Genomic DNA, 23,110 nt, shown 5'->3' on the forward strand with positions numbered 1-23,110 from the left:
CGATGTTTCTGATAAAGGGGAAAGAATTGCTGTTTTCTGGATCAGAATCTATCCATCTTAATTCTTGATCTTGAAGTAGTATTTTTCTAGCTTCTTATATCAAGTGGTTTCATGCCCTGTCTGGAGCGATTTCATATTAAATAAAATAAAAAAAAAATAGATGGTAACATTTAATGCTGCTAAGACTAAGCTTCTTTCCTCTTAATAATTACAAGAAAACTTTTCAACTACTGATTGCCAGGACTGACAAGACCCTACCTGAAAGCTCATCCTTAGCTTATCATTCACAGGCAACATGAATTGAAACAAAAACATTTTATCCTTTAGTCCATTCTGTGTTTTTGATATGATGCTTATATGCTTGTGTTATATTGATTAATCTAAAGTGCATTTGGACGCCGCTAACCACAAAATCACAGAAAATGAACAAACATGCCATGCGGAAGATAACTTCACAAAAAAACCCTTTTTCCTTGGAGTTGCCCCTTTTATAAAATATATATATATATATATATATATATATATATATATATATATATATATGCATGGGTATCGACCCTGGTTCGTAAAACATTTTTTCACTAATATTAATAATTAGCATAGATATCCCAAAAAACTGAGTCATAGGAAAACCTTTAAAAATATCTTACGAGGCTACGAAGTCTATTTTGAACTCTATCAAGGCAGGACAAATCGTGATTTGGCTTTCAAGCGCACTTGATGTGTATTTTATTTAATTCAAATTAAAACAACATTTCTATTGAACTCTCATTCTTAACGTTGTGTATTATTTTTATTATTAAAATACTGTTTAATATGATGTTTGTATATTTTTGAGATGAGGATTGAGAATTCTTTTTTGTATTGTTTAGATTATTTGGACTATCGTTCTCATCTTGCTTGTTTTTTTCACACCGTTTCGGCCGAAGTAACCGCCAACCATCTTCAGGTGCATTAACATTCGATTGACAATGTCCTCAATCTTTTTGTTTCATAGTTGAAAAGTTTTCTTGTAATTATTAAAGGAAAGAAGCTTAGTCTTAGCAGCATTAAATGTTACCATCTATTTTTTTTTTCTTAATATGGAAATCGCTCCAGATAAGGCATGAAGCCACTTGATATAAGATGGTTGGTTGGTTGTTTTTGTTTTTTGCATTGTATCTGGCGGTTGTATTTTATCGTGATTTGGCTTTCAAGCGCACTTGATGTGTATTTTATTTAATTCAAATTAAAACAACGTTTCTATTGAACTCTCATTCTTAACGTTGTGTATTATTTTTATTATTAAAATACTGTTTAATATGATGTTTGTATATTTTTGAGATGAGGATTGAGAATTCTTTTTTGTATTGTTTAGATTATTTGGACTATCGTTCTCATCTTGCTTGATATCCCAAAAAATTGAGTCATAGGAAAACCTTTAAAAATATCTTAGCGACTCTTGGAGATTGAACTTTCTTTATGATCTACGAATCCACCCTCAAAAACGGTTCGAATTCTTGTAATGCAGAGCCAATCCTCTTTTCCTTAGTAGAAAAAAAAAAAAAAAAACATGTTTTCAACACCCGAAGAAGGTCGCAGGTTGCAGCAACGGAAACGTTGTGCTAATAACACCTAAGATGAGAATGATAGTTCGATTAATGAACGTAACGCAAGCATTCACTTCTCATCTTAAAAATTCAGAATTGTATGATGTTTATATTTTTGAGATGAGGATTGATAATTCTTTTTTGTATTGTTTAGATTATTTGGACTATCGTTCTCATCTTGCTTGTTTTTTCACACCGTTTCGGCCGAAGTAACCGCCAACCATCTTCAGGTGCATTAACATTCGATTGACAATGTCCTCAATCTTTTTGTTTCATCTTGCCTGTTAATGTTAAGCCAAGGATGAGCTCTCAGGTAGTGTCTTGTTAGTCCGGACAATAGTTGAAAAGTTTTCTTGTAATTATTAAAGGAAAGAAGCTTAGTCTTAGCAGCATTAAATGTTACCATCCATTTTTTCTTTTTTTTTTTTTCTTAATATGAAAATTACTCTAGACAAAGCATGAAGCCACTTGATATAAGAAGCTAAAGAAATACTGCTTCAAGATCAAGAACTAGCCATAGATAAGTGTGGGACGGATGGATTCTTATCCAGAAAACAGCAATTATTTCCCCTTTGTCAGAAACATCGTTGATGGAATACATATGAAGAAAAAGAAAGAGTAATTTTGAATCGTTATATTACGTGGTTTTGAACCTAGAAAATGTCTAAAACTAGAAACTTAAGAAGAAATTGGAATTTAAAACATCTTAACTGGTATGATGTTTGTATATTTTTAAGATGAGGATTGATGATTTTTTTTTTTTTTTGGTATTATTTGGACTATTGCTCTCATCCTGGTTGTTTTTTCCACATTTCGGCCGATGTAACCTCAGACCGCCTTACATCAACCAAAACGTTGTGGAAAAAAACAACCAGGATGAGAGCAATAGTCCAAACAATCCAAAAAAAAATAATTATAAAACCTCATCTCAAAAATATAAACATTAATAAAAAAAAAAAACGCAATGGACCTAAATTTATTAAAGAAAAAAAAAAAAATGCAATGGACCTAAATTTATTAAAGAAAAAAAAAAAATGTAATGGACCTAAATTTATTAAAAAAAAAAAAAAAACGCAATGGACCTAAATTTATTAAAAAAAAAAAAAAAAAACGTAATGGACCTAAATTTATTAAAAAAAAAAAAACGCAATGGACCTAAATTTATTAAAAAAAACAAAAAAAAAACGCAATGGACCTAAATTTATTAAAAAAAAAAAAAAAAAAAACGTAATGGACCTAAATTTATTAAAAAAAAAAAAAAAACGTAATGGACCTAAATTTATTAAAGAAAAAAAAGAAAAAAAAAGAGACTTGGTGCTATTTTTCACTATTCACCAATAACATCTAATGTGAATGTACTTGAAGATGGCTGGAGGTTACATTGGCAGAAACGTTGTAAAAAAAAACAACTAAAAGGAGAATAATAATCTTAATTCATGTCTAAATATTGATATTGATTAGTTGATAAGTTTAGGAGTGAATCATTGGGGAGGGTGATTGCAAAAAAAAAAAACATGAAATGATCTTACTTGATGTTTAGATTTTCCTTTTTTTGACACAAACTGCTCGTCGTTAATGATCGTAGCCAATCGAATTGCAGCATCATTTAGCCAGCCAATGGATATAAGGTAGTCAATATAATCCTCAGTGTGTTCTTTGCGAAGCTGTAAAAAAAAAAAAAAGAAAAAAAGAAAAAGAAAAAGTTTACATATATCATCTCTATATAAATAAAATGAACTCATTTTTTCCCCCGTCGGATTTTGACATTAATAGGATTAAAAATCAAGATATTTCATGCAAATATAATATGCACAAACGGCAGAACAATATCTGAGGCGTGTTATAGACTTATTATTTCTCAAATTCCTCGATAATCTTAGATTTCTATACTTTTTCTGCTGAGAAGTCACGGCCAAAATCGGTTAAGATCAATGGAAGTGGTAAAATATTTTCTCTCTAATAAATTCCTCCTCCCACTGCCACCACTTAACACCGTTTGGGGATCGTTCACAAGGAACAGTTGAGAAGAGAACACCGGTTTGGCTTCGTAGTTCTTTCATGTGAAGTTATTTTAAATCACTAAACTAAGCTGCAGTGCTCTGTGGCGTAGTGGTTAGCGTGCTGGGCAAGTCACATTATATTTTCACGTTCGCGCCGACCTACCGTAGTCGTTTTTTTTTTTTTTTTTTTTTTTTTTCCTAAACAACTGGAATGGACTTTTCTTGGTGGCCGAACTGTTAACGTTGCAGATGCTTTTTTTTTTTTTTTTTTTCACACTTTCTTTTCCTACTTTTACTCATGACTCCGGGTTTGATCCTTCCTACTTACCTACCATAACATTTTTTAAAACTCCCCCCCCCCGTCCCGGAAACAAACACTCGGGCAACGCCAGGTACCCCCGCTAGTCAATATATATTGCATCAGTGCAAGCCACACTTAAAAAGAGAACTTGAACGCCAACTAGATACTATCTTCGAGTGTCTAAGGTCTCGCTGTACAAGGGTTTTTCAAGACAACCCGGCAGGGGGATACTTTTCTCTAAAAGTAAACCCAGACTACACTCAAAAAATACAATTCCAAATTACTTAAGACAATCATGGCTGAGAGAACGAGAGCAGGCTACCCTTGTGGATTAAATAAAGTAAGTTAAATAAATAAATTAAATAACGAATTCCGTTTGAAATTCTATGCAGATTCCAGAGTTTGACACGATACACCAACCGAAATATTGTGTTAAAAACACTTAAGATGAGAACGCTAGTCCAAATAATACAAATTGTTAATACATATCTAAAAAAAAAAAATTCAGTTGAGATTACATCGTCAGTTGGCATCGGAAGACTGAGAAAAAAACATGGCTGAAGTGATGACTAAAGACTTGAAAGAATGAAGGATAAATAAAGACCTGGCCAGAGATAGATTAGTCTTAAAGCCATGCCAACCATATAAAATGATGCAAAACCTGAATACGATGAGGAGAGTTCCTGGGTTTAGTGGGTGTAAAAGAGTTGATGTAGTAGGGCCTGCTGAGAGAGGAAGTCCAAGGAAAACATGGGTGGGGGGTGGGGATGGGGGGGGTGATAAGTGTGGACCTGAAAAAAATGATGGACGCTCGGAGTAGTAAATGTAGAACAGTTGAGATGAAGGCCCAGGCAGTTGCATAGCGCAACTATTTTTGCGGCTCGGGGGCAATCATAAGATTGACCCCCCCCCCCAACCACTTCCTGTTGATAATTCGTTAACCTTCAAAATTTCAGAAAGTCTTCAAAATACTTGTTTCCATGGAATTACAATCAAGGATCTAATTTTAGACTGCTGTTATTAGTCGCAGACTTAATTTTTTATATTTTTTTTATTTTTACCCCCTCAAAATGTGGCCCCTAGCATGTGCCGCCATGGGCAGACTGTCTACACTCCTTTGCTACGCCACTGGTCAGAAGTATATATTTTAACGATGCACAAGCACTGCAAATTCATCAGAACACATTTTATGGATATTTCTGCAATTTAAATCCCGTTTTTCTGTGAGTCTCCCAGACAATGTGAATACATTTGCTTACTTACTTATGCTTGTAGCGGCATTCATCCCAGTCGGATTGAGCCGGTGTCCTTCTGCCGATGATGAGGATCCGTTATTTTCTGAGTCTTTTTTTTTTTTATTACATTTTCACCCCAAACAAGGCACATTGCCACTCAGGTGTAGGGGGCTACTATCAGGGGCAGCAACTACTGGGGCATTATGTAGGGATTTGGGCAGCAAGATGTCGGTTCACGTTGCACTTGAACTTCTGCATGTCAGTACAGTTGGGGAAGCAGGATCCTGGAATGGAATTCCAGAGTCTAGCGGTTCTGGGGAAGAAACTACTGGAGTAGAAAGATCTTTTACATCTAGGGATCTCTACTGTGTGGGGGTGGGATTTAGCTGCCTGTCGGGTTTGTTGAGGGTGTCTGCGTCGTGGGGGCACAAGTGTCTGCAGTTCGTCAGAGCATTCACCATTAAAATACTTGTAGAACAAGCAGAGGGATGCAACGTTTCGTCAGGGCCTATCAGATTGGCGACTCTTTTTTTAACCTTGTCTAGGAGCGAGAGACTAGTAGTAGACGCACCAGCCCAGATGTGACAACAATACTCCATACATGGGCGAATGGTGGCCTTATAGAGATACAGGATACTTTCAGGTGTCAGTAGTTTTACTCTCCACACCTTTTAATAACCTTTACAAATGAATACCGTGTGCCCAAAGTACCGTTCCGACATTTAAAAATACTACTCATTGCCCCCCCCTCCCCTCCCCCGTACCTGTTGATAAAGTCCTCAAAATATTTATTTTCATGGAATTACAACCAAGGATCTAATTTTAGACTGCTTTTATTAGTCGCAGAATTTTAATTTTTTATATTTTTTGTTAACTTTTTATTAGTTTAATTTTTTATACTTTTGATTAGTGTTGGAATCAGGAATCGGAAAAATCAGAAGATTTGGGGGTATCGGAAGCAGAAAAATTGATGCCAATTTTCCGATGTTAAAACGATTCTTTTGTCTTTTTTTTATTTGATTTTGTTTAAACCAAAATCTTCCATTGCTGGTAATAATGATGAAATAATATTTATTGATTTTAAAATACAAGTAAAGCTAAAATCGATAGATCACCCCCCCCCCCACAAGTGTATTTTAGCAAAATATCTGCATATTTAACATGTGTTTTTTTACGAAAATCGGGGAAAATAACAATCTTATAGTTAAATATTTAGAGATTTATAAAGAAACGGAATCTGTGATTATATCGGAATCGGGAAAAATATTGGAATCATCCCATCACTAATTTTTACACCCTGCCACTCGGGGCGGACAGCCTAACTCCCTGCTATACTACTGGGCCAAGGGAAACCTGTAAGAAAATGATAAGGATGGACATTAGAGAAAGAGGGATAAATAAAGACCTAGTCAGAGATAGGTTAGTTTGAAAGTCAATTGTGAAAACTGTCCAACACATGTCAGCATGTAGAACAGATGTTAAACCAAAAATGATGATGATGTAGAAAGCCTAGTTTGTTTAACTTTGCTAAAATGTGTTTTACCTTTAGGTAGCGCCGATAGACCCTCACCGCTGTTTCAGGGAGTGGGTACATGGTCACCAGTTTCAGGTAAAGAGGCCAAATTCTGTGGTGTTGTGTGATGGGTAGAGCCCGCAACGCGCGGTCAAAGGTGTTACGTGTTGACGTTATTTTACACTGGTCCATCAAAAGTTGGCAATAATCCAGCCATATTCGAGGCATCTAATAAGAGAAAAGAAAAAAATAAATAAAAACCAAGAAATGACGCAATGCTACAATAACAGTTATCTCCCTTTAGGAGAAATTACTTTATGCTTGAGTTATGTCCCTTGGTAAAAAGGGTTTAGAACCTCACTTAGGAATAAAGCATGGCTAGTCAGCAGTGAAACTAGGGTCTTTGGTTATTTTGTATATTCACCGATACAAACGACGTCCAGTTTTAAAACTTATTAGCAGTAAACGGTGTTACTAAATCTGAAGACTCCCCCCCCATCGAAAATGTACGTCACAACACAAAAATATTTGTAAACTGATTTTCATAGAAATAATTAATACATAAAGTAAACCATTTCTTGAAGTATAATACATAAGAATATCCATGAAGTATTTTTTTTTAATGTTTATTTATATATTTTTTCTTTTTAAATATTTACAGAAACATTTTTGCAAAAATAAAAGTAAAAGATATTTTTAAAATATAATTTTAAAAAAATGCTTAGTCAGCAGCTGTGATGTGCATAATTCACTCCACTGTATACAACCATCCGAAAATTTTGGTAAAAGTTTGGATTGCATCTTTTTAAAAAGTTCCTGCCGTGGTGACATGTGCTTAAAAGTCTTTGTTGCTGCCACTGCATGCTTTTTTTCTTTCTTCCTCCGCTGTGACATCATCTCGTGTCATGACTTGATCATTTCAATACGTGTCAGTGGCTTCATTATGCAACATTAGTATCGTCGGTTTTTAAATCCAAACAAAAAGGGGGCCAATATCTGATCGCCTATGTCAGGCTCTCTTTAGTCTCTGTTTATATCCGTCTCCCTGGAAATGGTATATCGCAAAACAGGCTGAATGAAGAGTCTGGCATAGGTGACCAGATATTGGTCGACTTTGTTTGGATTCAAAACCGATGGTACCGATGTTGCTCTGATCTTCTGTATTCCATATATGAATAAGGCGATTTAAAGTATTTACCGATCCATACAACTTCCGGTTTTGAAACTCTTCGAAAGTAAACGGTGTCACTTAATTTGAAGACCCTATCGAAAATGTAGGTCAAACACAAGATTATCTGTAAACTGATTTTTACAGAAATAATTAATACTTAAAAAAAAAAATAAATAAATAAAATGCTTTTTTTTTTTTTTTAAAGATATAATGGTTAAAGTCAGCTAATGTACTTTCTAACTTTTTTTTTTTTTTTTTTTTTTTTAATTACATTTTCACCCCAAACAAGGCAAATTGCCACTTTGGTGTAGGGGGCTACTATCAGGGGCAACAACTACTGGGGTACTATGTAGGGATTTGGGCAGCAAGGTGTCGGTTCACGTTACACTTGAACTTCTGCACGTCAGTACTGTTGGGGAAGCAGGGACCTGGAATGGAATTCCAGAGTCTTGCGGTTCTGGGGAAGAAACTATTGGAGTAAAAAGATCTTTTACATCTAGGGACCTCTACAGTGTGGGGGTGGGATCTAGTAGCCTGTCGGGTTTGTCGAGGGTGCTCGCGTCGTGGGGGCGGAAGTGATTGCAGTTCATCAGAGCATTCACCACTAAAATACTTGTAGAACAGGCAGAGGGATGCAACATTTCGTCGATGGGACAGAGGCTGAAGCTTAGATGCCAGTTCAGGGCCTATCAGATTTGCGACTCTCTTTTGAACCTTGTCAAGGAGCGAGAGACTAGTAGCAGATGCACCAGCCCAGATGTGGCAGCAATACTCCATACATGGGCGAATGGTGGCCTTATAGAGGTACAGGATACTTTCGGGTGTTAGTAGTTTTCTAGCACGGTAGAGAGAGCCTACCTTTCTTGCAGCGGCCCTGGCAATGCCTTCAATGTAATTGTTCCAACTCATGTTTCCTGTGAACGTTAGGCCAAGGAGTTTGAAAGATGGACTCTCAGATAAAGAGTCGTTGGCCATTGCTATTGGTGGTAGAGAGGGTTTCTTGTAATTATTGAATGAAACTAGTTTAGTCTTGGCAGCATTGAACGCGACCAACCACTTTTGTCCCCATTCCACTACAGATTGGAGGTCTTCCTCTAGTGTTTCTGCCATTTCTTTAGAAATGTGTTCATTCGTCTTCCTGTCGTGTCTGCCATAGAGTGTAGTGTCATCAGCATATATACCCATCTCAGAGGCAATGTTGTCGGGGAGGTCATTTATGAATATCAGGAACAATAGAGGTCCAAGGATAGAACCCTGGGGCACTCCCGCATTTATATCATATTGTTTAGATGTGCGACCGTCGAGGACTACCTGGATTTTTCTCTTATCTAAGAAGGATTTAATTATGTTAAGTATTCTACCAGTGATACCGTAAGATCTAATCTTCCTGAGGAGACCCTCATGCCATACCCTGTCAAAAGCCTTAGATATATCTAGAGCTACCGCTCTGCCTTCCCCCGCTTTGTCCAGTGATTGGTATATACGTTCAGAGATCACGGTGAGGATGTCTGCTGTGGAACGGGCTTGTCTAAATCCATATTGTTTGTCAGTCAGTAGTTTAGCATCTGTAAGATGATGGACTAGAGCATGGTTAATTATGGTCTCAAATATTTTGGCAAAAAGTGGGAGGAGGCTAATGGGGCGATAATTTGATGGGTCTGTCCTTTCGCCAGAATTCTTGAATACTGGTACAACAGAAGCAGTTTTCCAACAGCCCGGAAAGCAAGCTTCATTAAGACATTTGTTGTAGAGTTTGGAGAGAACTGGAGCTACTTCGGCTGAGCACTTTTTTAATAGCACAGCTGGGAGAAGATCGGGTCCACATGCTTTTGAGGTGTCAAGGTTTTTTATGATAGCATGCACCTGAGCAGGGGTGGTTTTCAGATCGTCTAGTGTGGCGTCTGTCCGCATAGGAAAGTCAGGTAGGGGGTGGTTGGAAGGGTCCAGTGTGGAGTTTGAGGCAAACCGACTGGCAAGCATGTTAGCCTTGTCGGTTGCTGAGGAGACAACCTCGTGATTGCAGAGCTCTGCCGGAAGTGGTGACAAGGCAAATCAGTTTCTTTCATTCTTCAGTATTTCTATTGTGAAGCAATTTATTGAAATAAAATATATAAAAAAAGGGCATTATTGAAAAGTATGCAATAAAAAATAAAATTATAAAAAGATAAAAAATAACACAGTTGGTCTTTATTTGCACTTTTGAATAAAATTTCAAGTTTTTATTTTATTTGAAATTTTATAATAAATATGTTTATGAAACTATAAAGGCGCTGTTTTACAATTTGTTATTCTTCTGAGGGAGACAACTGTCTTTTACTGAGAGATTTGCTCATTTATTCATCTCATAATTTAGGACGCTAATAATGCTATCAGTAGGTTTTCACAAAACTTTAGTTTTTCGTTCTTTTTTTTTTTTTTGAGAGAGGTATTCAATTACAGAACTTCTCTCCCTCAACGTAAACAGAATTTTTGTGAAATATTAAACGGTTGTTCTGACCCGTAATTGTAATAATGATGGGGGGGGGGAGTAGGGACCGATACAACACCCTCTTCCAATGGCCCCTCTCCATTATAAACAGAATTTTTGTGAAATATTAAACGGTTTATCCGCTCGGTTAATGTCAGTGTGTTACTTACAATTGTGTTAATTAAACTGCAGAAGCACATATTAAAAACTATACAAGTTCTATAATTTAATACCTCCCCCTTCCAAAAAAAGAATCAAAAAACATAAAAGTCTAATTGGTTACTTGTGAAAACTTACTGACATCCTTATTAGCGTCCTAAATTATAAGATGAAATAATGAACGAATAGTAAAGGAGAGTTGTCTCCCTCAGAACAATGACAAATTGTAAAACAGCGTCACTATAAAAATAAGTTTGTTTATTTTAAAAATAAACATTTTTTATTTGTATTTACATGATAAATATGTTTATGAAGTTATAAAAATGTTTTTTTTTATTTTAAAAAGAAAACATACAAAATGAAAAAAAAAATAAATAAATCACTGAAAACAGACCCCCCCCCCCAAAGAAGTAGAGTTGACAACAAACCTTGTGCATGAAAACTAAAGATCTCTCGTAAGCATTGACAAGATCACTATGAGCAGGATCACTTATACAACGACCGCGGATCTGTTTACGCCGCAACTTCAGGTAATTATACCATAATTTGTAACTAAAAAAAAGAAAAGAAAATAGGAAAATATTGAACTTTTCCTGCCAAAAAGTCTGTTCTTTTTCAAAAAAAAAAAAATAAATAAATAAAAAAAAATAAAATAAAATTAAAAAAATAAAAACACTTGCTACATACAAAACAACAAAGATTCGTCCTCTTTTCATGGAAAAGAAAAAAGAAAATACTTGTTATATATGAAACATTAAAAATCTGTTCTTTTTACATGGAGAAAAGAAAAAAAAAAAAAAAAAAAACGTTCCATAGGAAACATGGAAAAAAAAATTGCTACATACGAAACATTGAAAATCCGTTCATTTTCCATGAAAAGAAAAACAAAACAATACCACTTGTTACATATGAAATAACGAAAATCCGTTTTCTTTTGTTTTTTTTACATGAAAAACAAAAAAAACATCCGCAACATGGAAAATCCTTCGCTTGTCACCATTTTGGATCTTACTCGTTTTATTTAGATTCATCAGACTACTGTTCTCATCATGTTTCGTCGGTCGATGTAACTTGATAGGTCCTGAACTGTCATCTAGGCTTCAGCCTCCGTCCCATCGACGAGATGTTGCATCCCTCTGCCTGTTTTTTTTTTTTTTTTTTTTTTTTTTTTTTTACACAGTGATCACCACTTATCAAGGCCCGGAAGCCACTCAGGGATAAGGGTTATTGCAAGTACATTAAGTTAGTGAGGAGATTTGCTGAAGTGTTTACTTAAGGGGGCGGTTCATTAGGAATTTGTTAACATTGGACTTGAAGACATCCAAGTTGTAGTCCGGAGGGAAGCAGGCAGACGGAACAGAGTTCCACAGGCGTGCAGTTCAAAGAAAGAAGCTTTGTTCATGGAATCCGCGTTTTGATTTAGGCACAGATATAGAGTGGAGGAAATTTTTCGCAGTGGATTCAGCTAGACGGGTGTTTTTCGTGAAAGATTGGCGAGGGGGGACCAGAGATTGGAGTTCAGACGAGCATCTGCCATGGAAATAACGATAAAACAAGGACAGGCTCGCAACGTCTCTTCTGTGGGAGAGAGGTTGCAGGGTAGAGAAAAGGGCATCCCCCACTAAGCCACGAAGTCTATTTTGTACTCTGTCAAGGAAGGATACGCTGTTTTTAGCAGCTCCTGCCCAGATATGGCAACAGTATTCCATCCTTGGACGTACTTGGCTTTTATATAGATAGAGAATTGCATCAGTAGTGAGATATCTTCTCGAGCGGTAGAAGGATCCCACCATCTTTCCAGCGACCTTGGCAACAGACTTGATGTACGTGTTCCATTTCAGATCAGGAGTAAAGGTCAAACCCAGAAGCTTGTCAAAACACGGAGCCTCACCCAGACGAGAGCCATCCATCACAATTGATGCCAGCTGGGGATCAGAGCGTTGATGATGTAAGGATAGGAGTTTGGTTTTGGATGCATTAAAGGTAACCAGCCACATCTTCCCCCACTGAACCACGCGCTCGAGATCAGAGGAGAGAGAATCAGAGAGAACTTTGTCATTTACAGCCTTTGATGTGTTGCCGTAGATGATACAAATACTTTAATGGTGAATGCTCTGACGAACTGTAAACACTTGTACCTCCTTGACGTAACTACCCCCGACAAGCTACTAAGTCTCATCCCTTTACAGTAGAGATCCCTAGATGCAAGAAAGCCTTTTACTCCAATAGTTTCTTCCCCAGAACTGCAGGTCTTTGGAACTCCCTTCCGGGATTCTGCTTTCCCAACTGCACTGATATGCAGAAGTTCAAGTGTAATGTTAACAAGCATCTTTCTACTTATCTCCCTTCATAATGACCCTGCTAATTAAATCCCTGATAGTAGCCCCCTGCTTCAAAGTGGCACTGTGCCTTGTTTGGGGTGAAAATTGAATAAAAAATTTTTAAAAAATTAAAAAAAAAAAAATTAAAAAAAAAAAAAAACTCTGACCTTCTTCAGGTGTATCTTGTCAAACTCTGCAATTTGGACCGAATTTCGAACGAAAACTTCTATTTACTTTACGGGTGTAGCATGCTGACAGGAAAAGAGCATGCAACTTCTGTGAAGTAAATAAAGAGTTCCATTCGAAATTCCGTCCAAAAACATTCCCAAGTTCGACAAGATACACCTGAAGAAGGTCGGAGGTTACATCGATCGAAACATTGTGAAAATCACACTCAAGATGAGAACAGTAGTTTGGAGAATCCAAATAATACGAAGAACCAATCCTCATCTCAAAAATTCAGAAACGTCAAATTTTATTTCTTAAATAAAAAAATTGGCAAAAATTTCTCACTCCAAAAAATGCATTGGCTTTCAAAATTGCAAATTTGTTCACATTTAAACGTTTTCTAAGACCATAAACAAATCAATTCGATCATAAACAAATCCATATTTGTACGTTAAACCCTGCAAAAATTGAAGGAAAACATCAGGAACGAAATAAAGGAGTTAAATCGCAATCCAGAGATTCTGCAATCTGTCATGAATAATGTTTTGGAAAGAGCACAAATACGTGAATCTAAAAATGAGCAAAATTTAAAAAACATTATTTTTCATGAATAAAAGATTGTTTGAATTTTGCATTTGTTTTTTTAAATTTTTCAATGTCAGATTGTGTGAAAATTACAGAAAAATATCATCAAAAATAAAGAATCAGAATAGAAAAAAAAAAAAAACACTTGTTATATATGAAACATTGAAAATCTGTTCGTTTTTCATGGAAAAAAAAAAAAAAAAAAACACTTGTTATACATGAAACATTGAAAATCTGTTCGTTTTTCATGGAAAAAAAAAAAAAAAAAAACACTTGTCATATATGAAACATTGAAAATCTGTTCGTTTTTCATGGAAAAATAAAAAAAAAAAACACTTGTTATATATGAAACATTGAAAATCTGTTCGTTTTTCATGGAAAAAAAAAAAAATTTGTTACAGATGAAACAGCGAAAATCCATTCTTTTTCCATAAAAAAAAAACAAAACAAAAAGAAACACTTCAGTGACTTTTTGGACACCCTGTATCTCTCTTATATAAAAGTCACTTTGTGTGTGTGAGAAAGTGCCTTCCTCATAGGTTCTGAAATGGCTGAACCCATCTTTTGCAAATTTCACATAAAGGTAATTTATGTGTCTGGTAGTGTTCTTAGATATGTTTTGTAAAGAAATTCATTCGATCAGAATAAAAAAAAAAAAAAAAAAAAAAAAAAAAAATCCAACCTTATAAAAAAAGAAAATGAATTTTTACAGGGTTATTTCTTTTTGTTGCCCCGGCAAGGGAGATAATAAAATCTCAACAAACCTTTTCTTCTTAAAAAAAAAAAAAAAAAAAAATCAGAATTATTGACATCTGGAAATATAGCTCAATGGCCGAGCATTTGACTACAGATCAAATGTCAAGCCCGGGTGTACCTCACGATTTCTTTTAAATTTTTTCTCATTAATGAGTTCGATTTACGATAAAAAAAAGAGGTATCATTCGAAATCGCTGCAAATCATTTCTTCGTTTGCATATTTTTAAAACTAAACAATTGAGAAATGACTTTACCAGGGCATTCATCGTCAAGCCCAAATATCAGCTGACATGATATTGTAAACAAACACAGACGGAATCTGATGAACGACATTACCATTATTTTTTATTTCATTTATTTTGCAAATTAGTCCACCAGGCAAATAATTCCTTGTAATATATAATAATCAATGGGGGATTGATTCTATAATAATACATATGCAATCTGCATAAATTAAAATATTATGTTTAAGCGTATTGTACGACCAGGCAACGCCGGGCGGCCAGCTAGTAAATATATATACATGACTGATCTAGTCTCTATCTTTTCTTTCAGGAGAAGAGGATAAAAAAGTAGAAATACGAACCTGCCAGGCATTTCTTTGATTGCTCTTTCATAAATCATGTTGATCACGTTTTTGGGCGCCTCTTTCTTGTGTTCGATGTATCGTAGCCAACATTTCACAGAATATGGATTCCGGAGGATATCCTCTTCGTAAGGGAGATCACTCTCCTCCTGCAAAAAAAAAAAAAAAAAAAATTACGATATAGGTTCTTGTCCAGAATTCCCCTATATAAAAAACGAAAAATAGAGAAAAATCTACATGATGTACGTACACCACGACAAAATGAAAATATCATACTCCAAAAATCATGTAAATATGATATCTTAATTTGTCCAGATTTCGTATACAGAGTTGTGATTCCAAAAGTAAAAAAAAAAAAGTATTTAGGTGCCATCAGCTAGAATCGAAACCGAAACTGTGGCATTCAAAGCTGGTGACTTTACCACTGTACCAACGTGACACACTATTTTTTTCTTTTTTTAACAAAAGAATCACCACTTATCAAGGTCAAGAGGCCACTCGAGGATAAGGGTTACAGATTGTACAGTGGTCAAAAGGACAATATCATAGTTATCGTTAAAAAGTGTAAATTTGATAAATTGGATTACTTAAGGAGAACAGCTCATCAAGAACTTGTTTACATTGGACTTGAAGACGGCCATATTGTAGTCAGCTGGAAAACAGGCAAACGGAAGAGAGTTCCACAGGTGCGCAGTTCTTAGAAAGAATCTTTGTTCATGGAATCTACGTTTAGGTTTAGGCACAGATAAAGAGTGGGGGAAATTATTGATAGTGTTTACAGCCAGACGAGTGTTTCTCGTGAATTTTTGACGAGGGGAGACCATAGAGTGGCGCTCTGATAAGCACTTGCCATGAAAATAACGATAAAGCCAGAGACTGGCTTGCAACGTCTCTTCTGTGAGAAAGAGGTTGCAGGGAAGAGAAAAGAACATCCCCCAAGGCTATGGGGTTTATTCTGAACTGTGTCAAGGCAGGTCTTCCTAGCAGCTTCGGCCCAGATGTGACAGCAATACTCTGTCCTTGGATGTACCTGGCTCTTATATAAATAGAGAATTGCATCAGCATGTAGACATCTACTGGATCGATAGAATGATCCCATCATTTTTTCAGCAACCTTGGCAACAGATTTTATGTACGTATTCCATTTTAGATCAGCTTATAAACTGATTAAAAATAAACTAAGATGAATATACAAAATGTTTAACGATTTTTTCAATTTTGACCCATTTTTAACCCTTAAAAACTATTTTAACCGGCTAAAGACCCATAAAAGAACGGCCCGTAAAAAATCTCATCATTTGAGACCCCTAGCGCCGCTCTGCAACTTTTAGTTTGGGAGAGAGTTTGAAAATATGGAGACAGACAAGCAGACATATAGCTGTTTATATATTAAATTAATGAAAATTCATAGGCATTACAAATATAAATCTTGTAAGTCTAAATTATCTCCCTTTGTTTTTTGAGATTGCTCTCAAAATGGCAGGCAGATTGTCACTCTTTGGTTATTCATAAAATTTGATTTTTTTACTTAAAAATACAACCAGTGGACCAATTTATGTGATTTTTGGAATATGACATTTTCGTTTCATCATGGGTATGTATATCATACAGATTTTTCTTTACATTTGTTTTTTTGTTTTTTATATAAATGGGTGTTATATCGTGAACTTCAATATAAGTAAAATAATGATCCGAGGTGGAATAATTACACTAAGATTGGGGAAACACATTTAGGTTTGTTGTATGAATAGTGCAAAACAAGAATAGAGTATAAATGGAGGATATATATATATATACTAGCGGGGGGTACCCGGCGTTGCCCAGGTGCTTGTAGGTGCGTGCGTTTGGGGGGAGGTAAAGAAGAACAAAAAGGAAACTTAACCCTGTTTAAATATTTAAAAAAAAAACGATAAAAAAAAATGATTAAAAAAAAATGATAAAAAAAACGATAAATAAAAAAACGATAAATAAACAAACGATAAATAAAAACAGCGATTTTAAAAATGGAAAAAAAAAAATAAGGGAGGGGGCTTGGTGACAGGTCGGCTCAAACCCGGCGCCTTGAGGCCCATAGGCTAAGCCTGAACACCTGCACTACAGCGACAGTCAATGTAAGAGCGATTTAAAAGTTAATCTCAAACATCACGCTATTCCCCAGTTTTTAACGAGGTCAAATCGTTTTACTGCAGGATAGTTGACGGTGATGTTTACATCCGGTTCGAATCCGGTTTCGCTGTTTTTATATTGAAAAGTGAAACCAACATGCGGCGATCCGATTATGTGGAATATTTATCTTTTGAAAGTCGGGCAAATTAAATAGACAGGCGACCCTCGTTAACTCGTAGATATTATCATTTAGACGTGATATAAAAAGTTTTAAGAAGAAGTGAGTCGATCGATCGCTTCTTGGAAAAATGCCTTTCTCGGACATACACAAAAGGCGAACATACATACGTACACACATCTTGCTTTTATATATATAGATGGAAAATAAAGTACGTACTGAATATGTTTGAAGCCAAAATTGCAACGTGAAATTATAAAAATAAACAAGTGTTTATTCTTAAGAAATATATTACAGAGTAAAACTCCCTCGTCAATCTTTTATATTTTTCTTTTTGTTTGCCATGATGTTAAGTTGAAGAAAGTTGAATGAAGAGTTGACGTGATGTTAACTGCAGTGTTTTTATGTCGGATAGGTTGCGTCTGGCCACACTTCTAACATGGATATTAAAAAAAAAAAAAAAAATACAGATTTTTTATATATATATATATATTAAATTGTAATTCAATGAATTTAAAAAACTCTGATTGAAATGAAATGAAGTGGTTAAGTTTCATATCAAAGAATTTTTATTATTCTAAGCAAGACAAAGAATGCTTTAGAAATTAATCTCCTTAAGCTATAGGGTTTCGATGTCTACCATCTCATCAGAGGAGAGAAAATATTAGCAAATACTTATAAAGGTATGCACCCTATTTGCTAAAGTCAGTGAGACATGGAAAGTCAAAATAATAAATTTATCAGAAGTCCTGAGGATTTGCAGAAAAAGGATATGAAAGTTTTTTTAGATCCATCTTGCTTGGTAAAATCCATGTTATGCGTTCTTTACATCCGTTTGGTAATAAGGTCCAAGTTATATATTGGGTAATCCGCATAGCTGTGTAGATATCCGAATCGGGCAAGGGCTTGTATAAATTTGTTAGGGTAATTCAATTGCTTGTATAAATTTGTTAGGGTAATTCAATTGCTTGTATAAATTTGTTAGGGTAATTCAATTCTATAACCATAGTTACACAATCCCACTCTTTTCATTTTATTAATGTTAAATTAGCAGTTGTAGGAGTTAAAATATCTACACAGCTATGTGGATTACCCAATATGTATGTATATTTATATATGTGTATGTATATATTTTCAAACCTACTTATTCTTAACATAAGTATTTGTATTGTATATGTATGTATGTATATGTATGTATGTGTATATATATGTATATGTGTGTATGTATATATGTATGTATACCAATGACCGTCTTCAGTGTCATATCTGCAAGTCGCTGGCAGGACTAAAAAGTCATCTTCAGGCACATAGATTTTCAGTGACCAGGGGAGTGGCACCCGTCTGACAAGACGTTGCAATCATCATCATATCTGCCTAAAACTTTTGACAGATGCGATGGATTTTCATGAGATCGGTATCATTTTGAAGCTCGACCCTTTGGGCGACAACTATCGAAAAATTGGCTAAAAACATTAATTCCTCCACCCTCAACTGGGCACTTTTGTACAGGGAGGGTCGTTTTTTTTTCGCTAGCATATTTTGCAATTTATTCAACCCTCGCTTCTACGACGTTATTTTGACCGCTCGTGATGTCACAACCATGGTAGGTACATCGGTAAGACAGTTTTTTTTTGTTTTTTTTTTTCACCTTTTTTTCCTTTGGCGTGATACAGGTTCAAGCCTGCTTACTGCTCCTATTTTTTTTTTTTTGCACTTGCAATTTTTTTCATTCAACCAACACAATAACCCTAACCCACGCCTCCACTTTTCTGCCTTCGAATCACAGGTTCGAGCCTACCTACTACAACTTTTTTTGCTCAACACACACCTCCAAACACCTGGGCAACGCCGGGCACCCAGGCTAGTATATGTAAAAATAATGGGTTTGTATTACTGTACACAGATTCGAAAAAGTTGTCAAAAAACAAATATATAACAAATAAATGTTATCAAAGGCAAGATAAGTTACTTTTCTACCAAACTGGATATATTTTTCGTGTTTTTATTCAATGTAACATGTTTATTCAGCTCGAAAACCATACAGTGTTTACCGATGTATTGGAACATTCAAGATGGCGTCTTATTCTCTCTTTAACATGGTAAGTGTGGGATAAGATGTTATAAATAAAAAACCGGATAAAACACTGTTAAAAACTCGCTCAATATATGTTACCGTGACATAGGTTGACATATATTCGGCGGGTTTTTAATAGTATTTTATTTATAACACCTTTTTCCATACTTACGGTGTTAAAGAGGGTGTGAGACACCATCTTGAATTTTCCAATACATCGGTAAACACTGTATGTTTTTCGAGCTGAATAAATATGTTACATTGAATAAAAACATGAAAAATATATCCAGTTTGGTAGAAAAGTAACTTATCTTGCCTTTGATAACATTTATTTGTTTCGAATCTATGTGTACAGTAATACAAACCCAAAATAACTTATCTTTCCTTTACTGTACACATAAATTCGAAAAAGTTGTCAAAAAACAAATATATAACAAATAAATGTAATCAAAGGCAAGATAAGTTATTTTTTTTACCTAACTGGATAAGTTTTTACTGTTTTTTTTTACTGAAATGTAAAATATTTATTCGGTTCGAAAAACGAGTATTGTTGAACGCTGTCGGAGAACAAGATGGTCGCAACGTTTTTGAAGTCTCGATAATAACTTCAAAATAAGAAACAAAACAAAATGGTTGTAGAAACCTACCCAATAAATGTTACCGTGACATTTATTGGGTGGGTTTCTTCCACTTTTGTTTTATTTCTTTTTCGACAATGCGTATAGTAAAACAAACCCAATTTTCCAATCCATCGGTAAACACTGTATGTTTTTTCGAGCTGAATAAACATGTTACATCAAATAAAAACACTAAAAACATATTGGTAATCAGTTAGGTAGAAAAGTAATTTATCTTGCCTTTGATAACATTTATTTGTTATATATTTGTTTTTTGACAACTTTTTCGAATCTATGTGTATAAGAAAACGGTGCTAATGCAGAGAATGATCCGCGCTATTTTTTAAAATCGTATTTCCACGTTTAATTAAAGTTTTATGATATGTTTTTTTTTATTCAATTGTAAGGTTAAAGTACAGAATAGGAACAAAACACCCTCCCCTCCCCATATTAAGAACGGCTTTTTGAATAACAACGTTATTATTTCAGCACGGATTAATCTCTGCATGAGTACCATATTTTCAAGTTAAATTGAAGTTTCACCATATCCTTTTTTAGGTGGAAGCATAGAATAGTTACCCCTCCCTTCTCCATGTTAAGAATGGCTTTCAAAATAACGTTATTATTTCAGCACGGATCACTCACTCCCTGCATGAGTACCAAGAAAACAAACCCAAAAATAGCATTGTAAGATGAAAGTACAGCATAATTACAAAACCACCTTCCCTTCCCATGTTAAGAATGGCTTTCTAAATATTAGCGTTATTATTTCAGCATGGTAATATAAGTGCAGTACTGCAGTAGTATCTCCTATTTAAAGAAAATAGCACGATAATGTCTCTTCATAAACAATAAAATTACTTCATCAATTTAGGTGATTTTTGGTGGACGATTTTTCTTTCCTCCACGGGTGCATCTTTCTTTAGTTTTCACTTTTTAATATAAAAAGAAGCGCGGTATAAATACGGGTAAGCAACGACAAAACGCAAAATGACGAAGTTTCATAACACGTAAAAAATATTTAAAAAATAAAATTTCAAAACTCGACTTGATATAAAACTATACAATGGCCAGGAATACTTACAAAATAAATATTTTTCAAGTTAACGTCCGGCATAATTAAAATATGAACTACAAAACTATACAAAATTAATCACCAAAACAAAATTTAAACATGCTACCGGAAGTACTTCCTGTTTAGGAAGAGCCGGTGTTTAATGAAAAAAGTTTCCATAGTAAATATTGCCCGGATTAAACGACTTTTTTTATAAAATTTAATTTTTACAAATTTATTTTATTGCTAAAACAAACAAACAAACAACACACACACACACACACACACACACACACACACACACTTTCAGAGTGAATAACAAATATGTAACTTAAATATATTATTTCGTGGTTATTGAATATGAATACCTTTATTTATGTATAAATCGATCAAGTAGTTTTATTTTTAAATAAGAAAATCAAATTTTATTCCTAACAGAAAAGCAGTTGTCTTATCAGCATTTTAAAAACATTTAAAAAAAAAAAAGGAAGCAACTTAATAATTCAAACTTACTTAATTGATTTTCTTTAGTGATGGGACGATTCCAATATTTTCCCAATACAAATACCGATTTTGTGCTAAATTCCCGCTTCCGATACAATTACTGATTCCGATTCCGATTCTTTATAAATCTCTAAATATTTCACTGTAAAATGGTTATGTTGTCCGGATTACCATAAAAAAAACGTCTCAAATGCACATATATTTTCTCAAACGTAAAAACTCAGTTGTGGTTGTGGGTGCATGTGTGTGTGGGGGGGGTGATCTATCGATTTTAGTTTTACTGATTGTTTAAAATCAATGAATATTTATTATTTTATCATTATTACCAGCACTTGAGGCACAATATGAAGATAATCCAACTTTCTCAAACGAATAATAAAAACACGATTCTACGAACTATGAATATTAGATGTAAATGGAAATCTATCTATTATCGGGATAAATATTGGAATTGTCCCATTACTAAGTATAAACTTTTCTGGGGATGACAAGTGCCTTGTTAACCCAAGAAAGTTATGATGACCGAACTCCCTTTGAAACTTCAAATATATCTTATTTTAATGTAACTTTTTATCATATGTATAAAATTTTCCAAAAAAAAGACAATGGAAGTGGTCACAAATCTCTAAATGCTGAATATTTAAATGCCCCGATTTTTAAGTGACCCATGGAGACAGAAGCTCCTTAAGAGTTCAAATACATGTACCTATTTACTATGCCTCCCCACGGGACAGAGTTAGACACCAGGGTCGTTTTTTAACGCGGAGAAAAGGTACAAAAATAAAAATTGTCTCAGTCGTGAAGGATTTCTCCTCCACTGAAAGAGAACAAGAAATAGAAGTGCAGCATCTGAAGAACAGATGGTATTTATTTGCTCCCCCATTGAGCAAATTAGGCACAAGGCCGTTTTTAATGTGAGGTAAAAACCAGCTCCCCTAAAAGGGGTCACTCTGGTTACCAAAAATAATAATTGTCCCAGTATAGAGGGTTTCCCCTCCATTGACTGGTACAAATTATCTTAAGTGCAGCATCTGCCGGAACAGATACTACACTTTGATCTTGACCAAAAGGCTAAAGCACATGTATCAGACTGATGAGATTGTCTACTGTACACTCTTTAACTTTTATCCTCGAGGTGCCTCTTGGTCTTGATAAGTGGTGATGCCTTTGTGAAAAAAAAAAAAAAATTTTTTAAAAATCAGAGTTTAATGAGATTTCAACCACAAAAATTTAAGGGGGGAAAAAATATGGTGCCACGAGTTGATTAGATTTCATTAAAATATGTTTACCCTATTTGCAGTCCACCTGGCATTGCCCAGTCATAAGATACGCTTAAATATGATATTTTTATTAATGCAGATTTCGTATTTATTATTATAATCTATTGGACCCAATATATAGTAATGATTTAAAAATTAAAAAAAAAAAAAAAATGACTTGTGCGCTACCACTGAGAATCGAAACCAAAACGTTTAGCTTACAAGTTACTTTTTCCTTTGATGTTAATGACTGTACTAGGAAGACATGCTTGCTGCAAAGCTAAAAATTAAAATATGAACTAATAGCTATTACGTTATGCATGCATATTCGCAATGTCATCGTGTGACTTTCACCTGGCTAATTCCATTTTTTTTTTTACTTTCTCTTTTGCACTGATTGTCCCCGGCTAAAACCCAAATATAAAAGTTCGCATTGGTACGTACATCGATTTTTTCTTCTTTTAAAA

General features: G+C 34.7%; 1 protein-coding gene across 1 annotated transcript in view; it reads right to left on the reverse strand.

Annotated features, from left to right (window-relative positions):
- LOC145268688 (pre-mRNA-splicing factor SYF1-like) overlaps positions 1-21,035 on the reverse strand; it is a 107,811-nt gene extending 86,776 nt beyond the window's left edge. Inside the window, exons 1-5 of the mRNA XM_080124200.1 lie at positions 20,911-21,035; positions 14,852-15,000; positions 10,864-10,987; positions 6,669-6,866; positions 3,119-3,253 (exon numbers count right to left, since the gene is read on the reverse strand). Of these exons, the coding sequence (XP_079980326.1) occupies positions 3,119-3,253; positions 6,669-6,866; positions 10,864-10,987; positions 14,852-15,000; positions 20,911-20,943 (639 nt within the window). The 5' untranslated portion in view covers positions 20,944-21,035. The remainder of the gene's footprint in view (positions 1-3,118; positions 3,254-6,668; positions 6,867-10,863; positions 10,988-14,851; positions 15,001-20,910) is intronic.
- Between the last annotated feature and the right edge of the window lie 2,075 nt (positions 21,036-23,110).

Source organism: Euprymna scolopes, chromosome 44 (assembly GCF_053919585.1).
Source record: "Euprymna scolopes isolate OS-2025 chromosome 44, ASM5391958v1, whole genome shotgun sequence".
Classification (NCBI taxonomy): Eukaryota; Metazoa; Mollusca; class Cephalopoda; order Sepiida; family Sepiolidae; genus Euprymna; species Euprymna scolopes.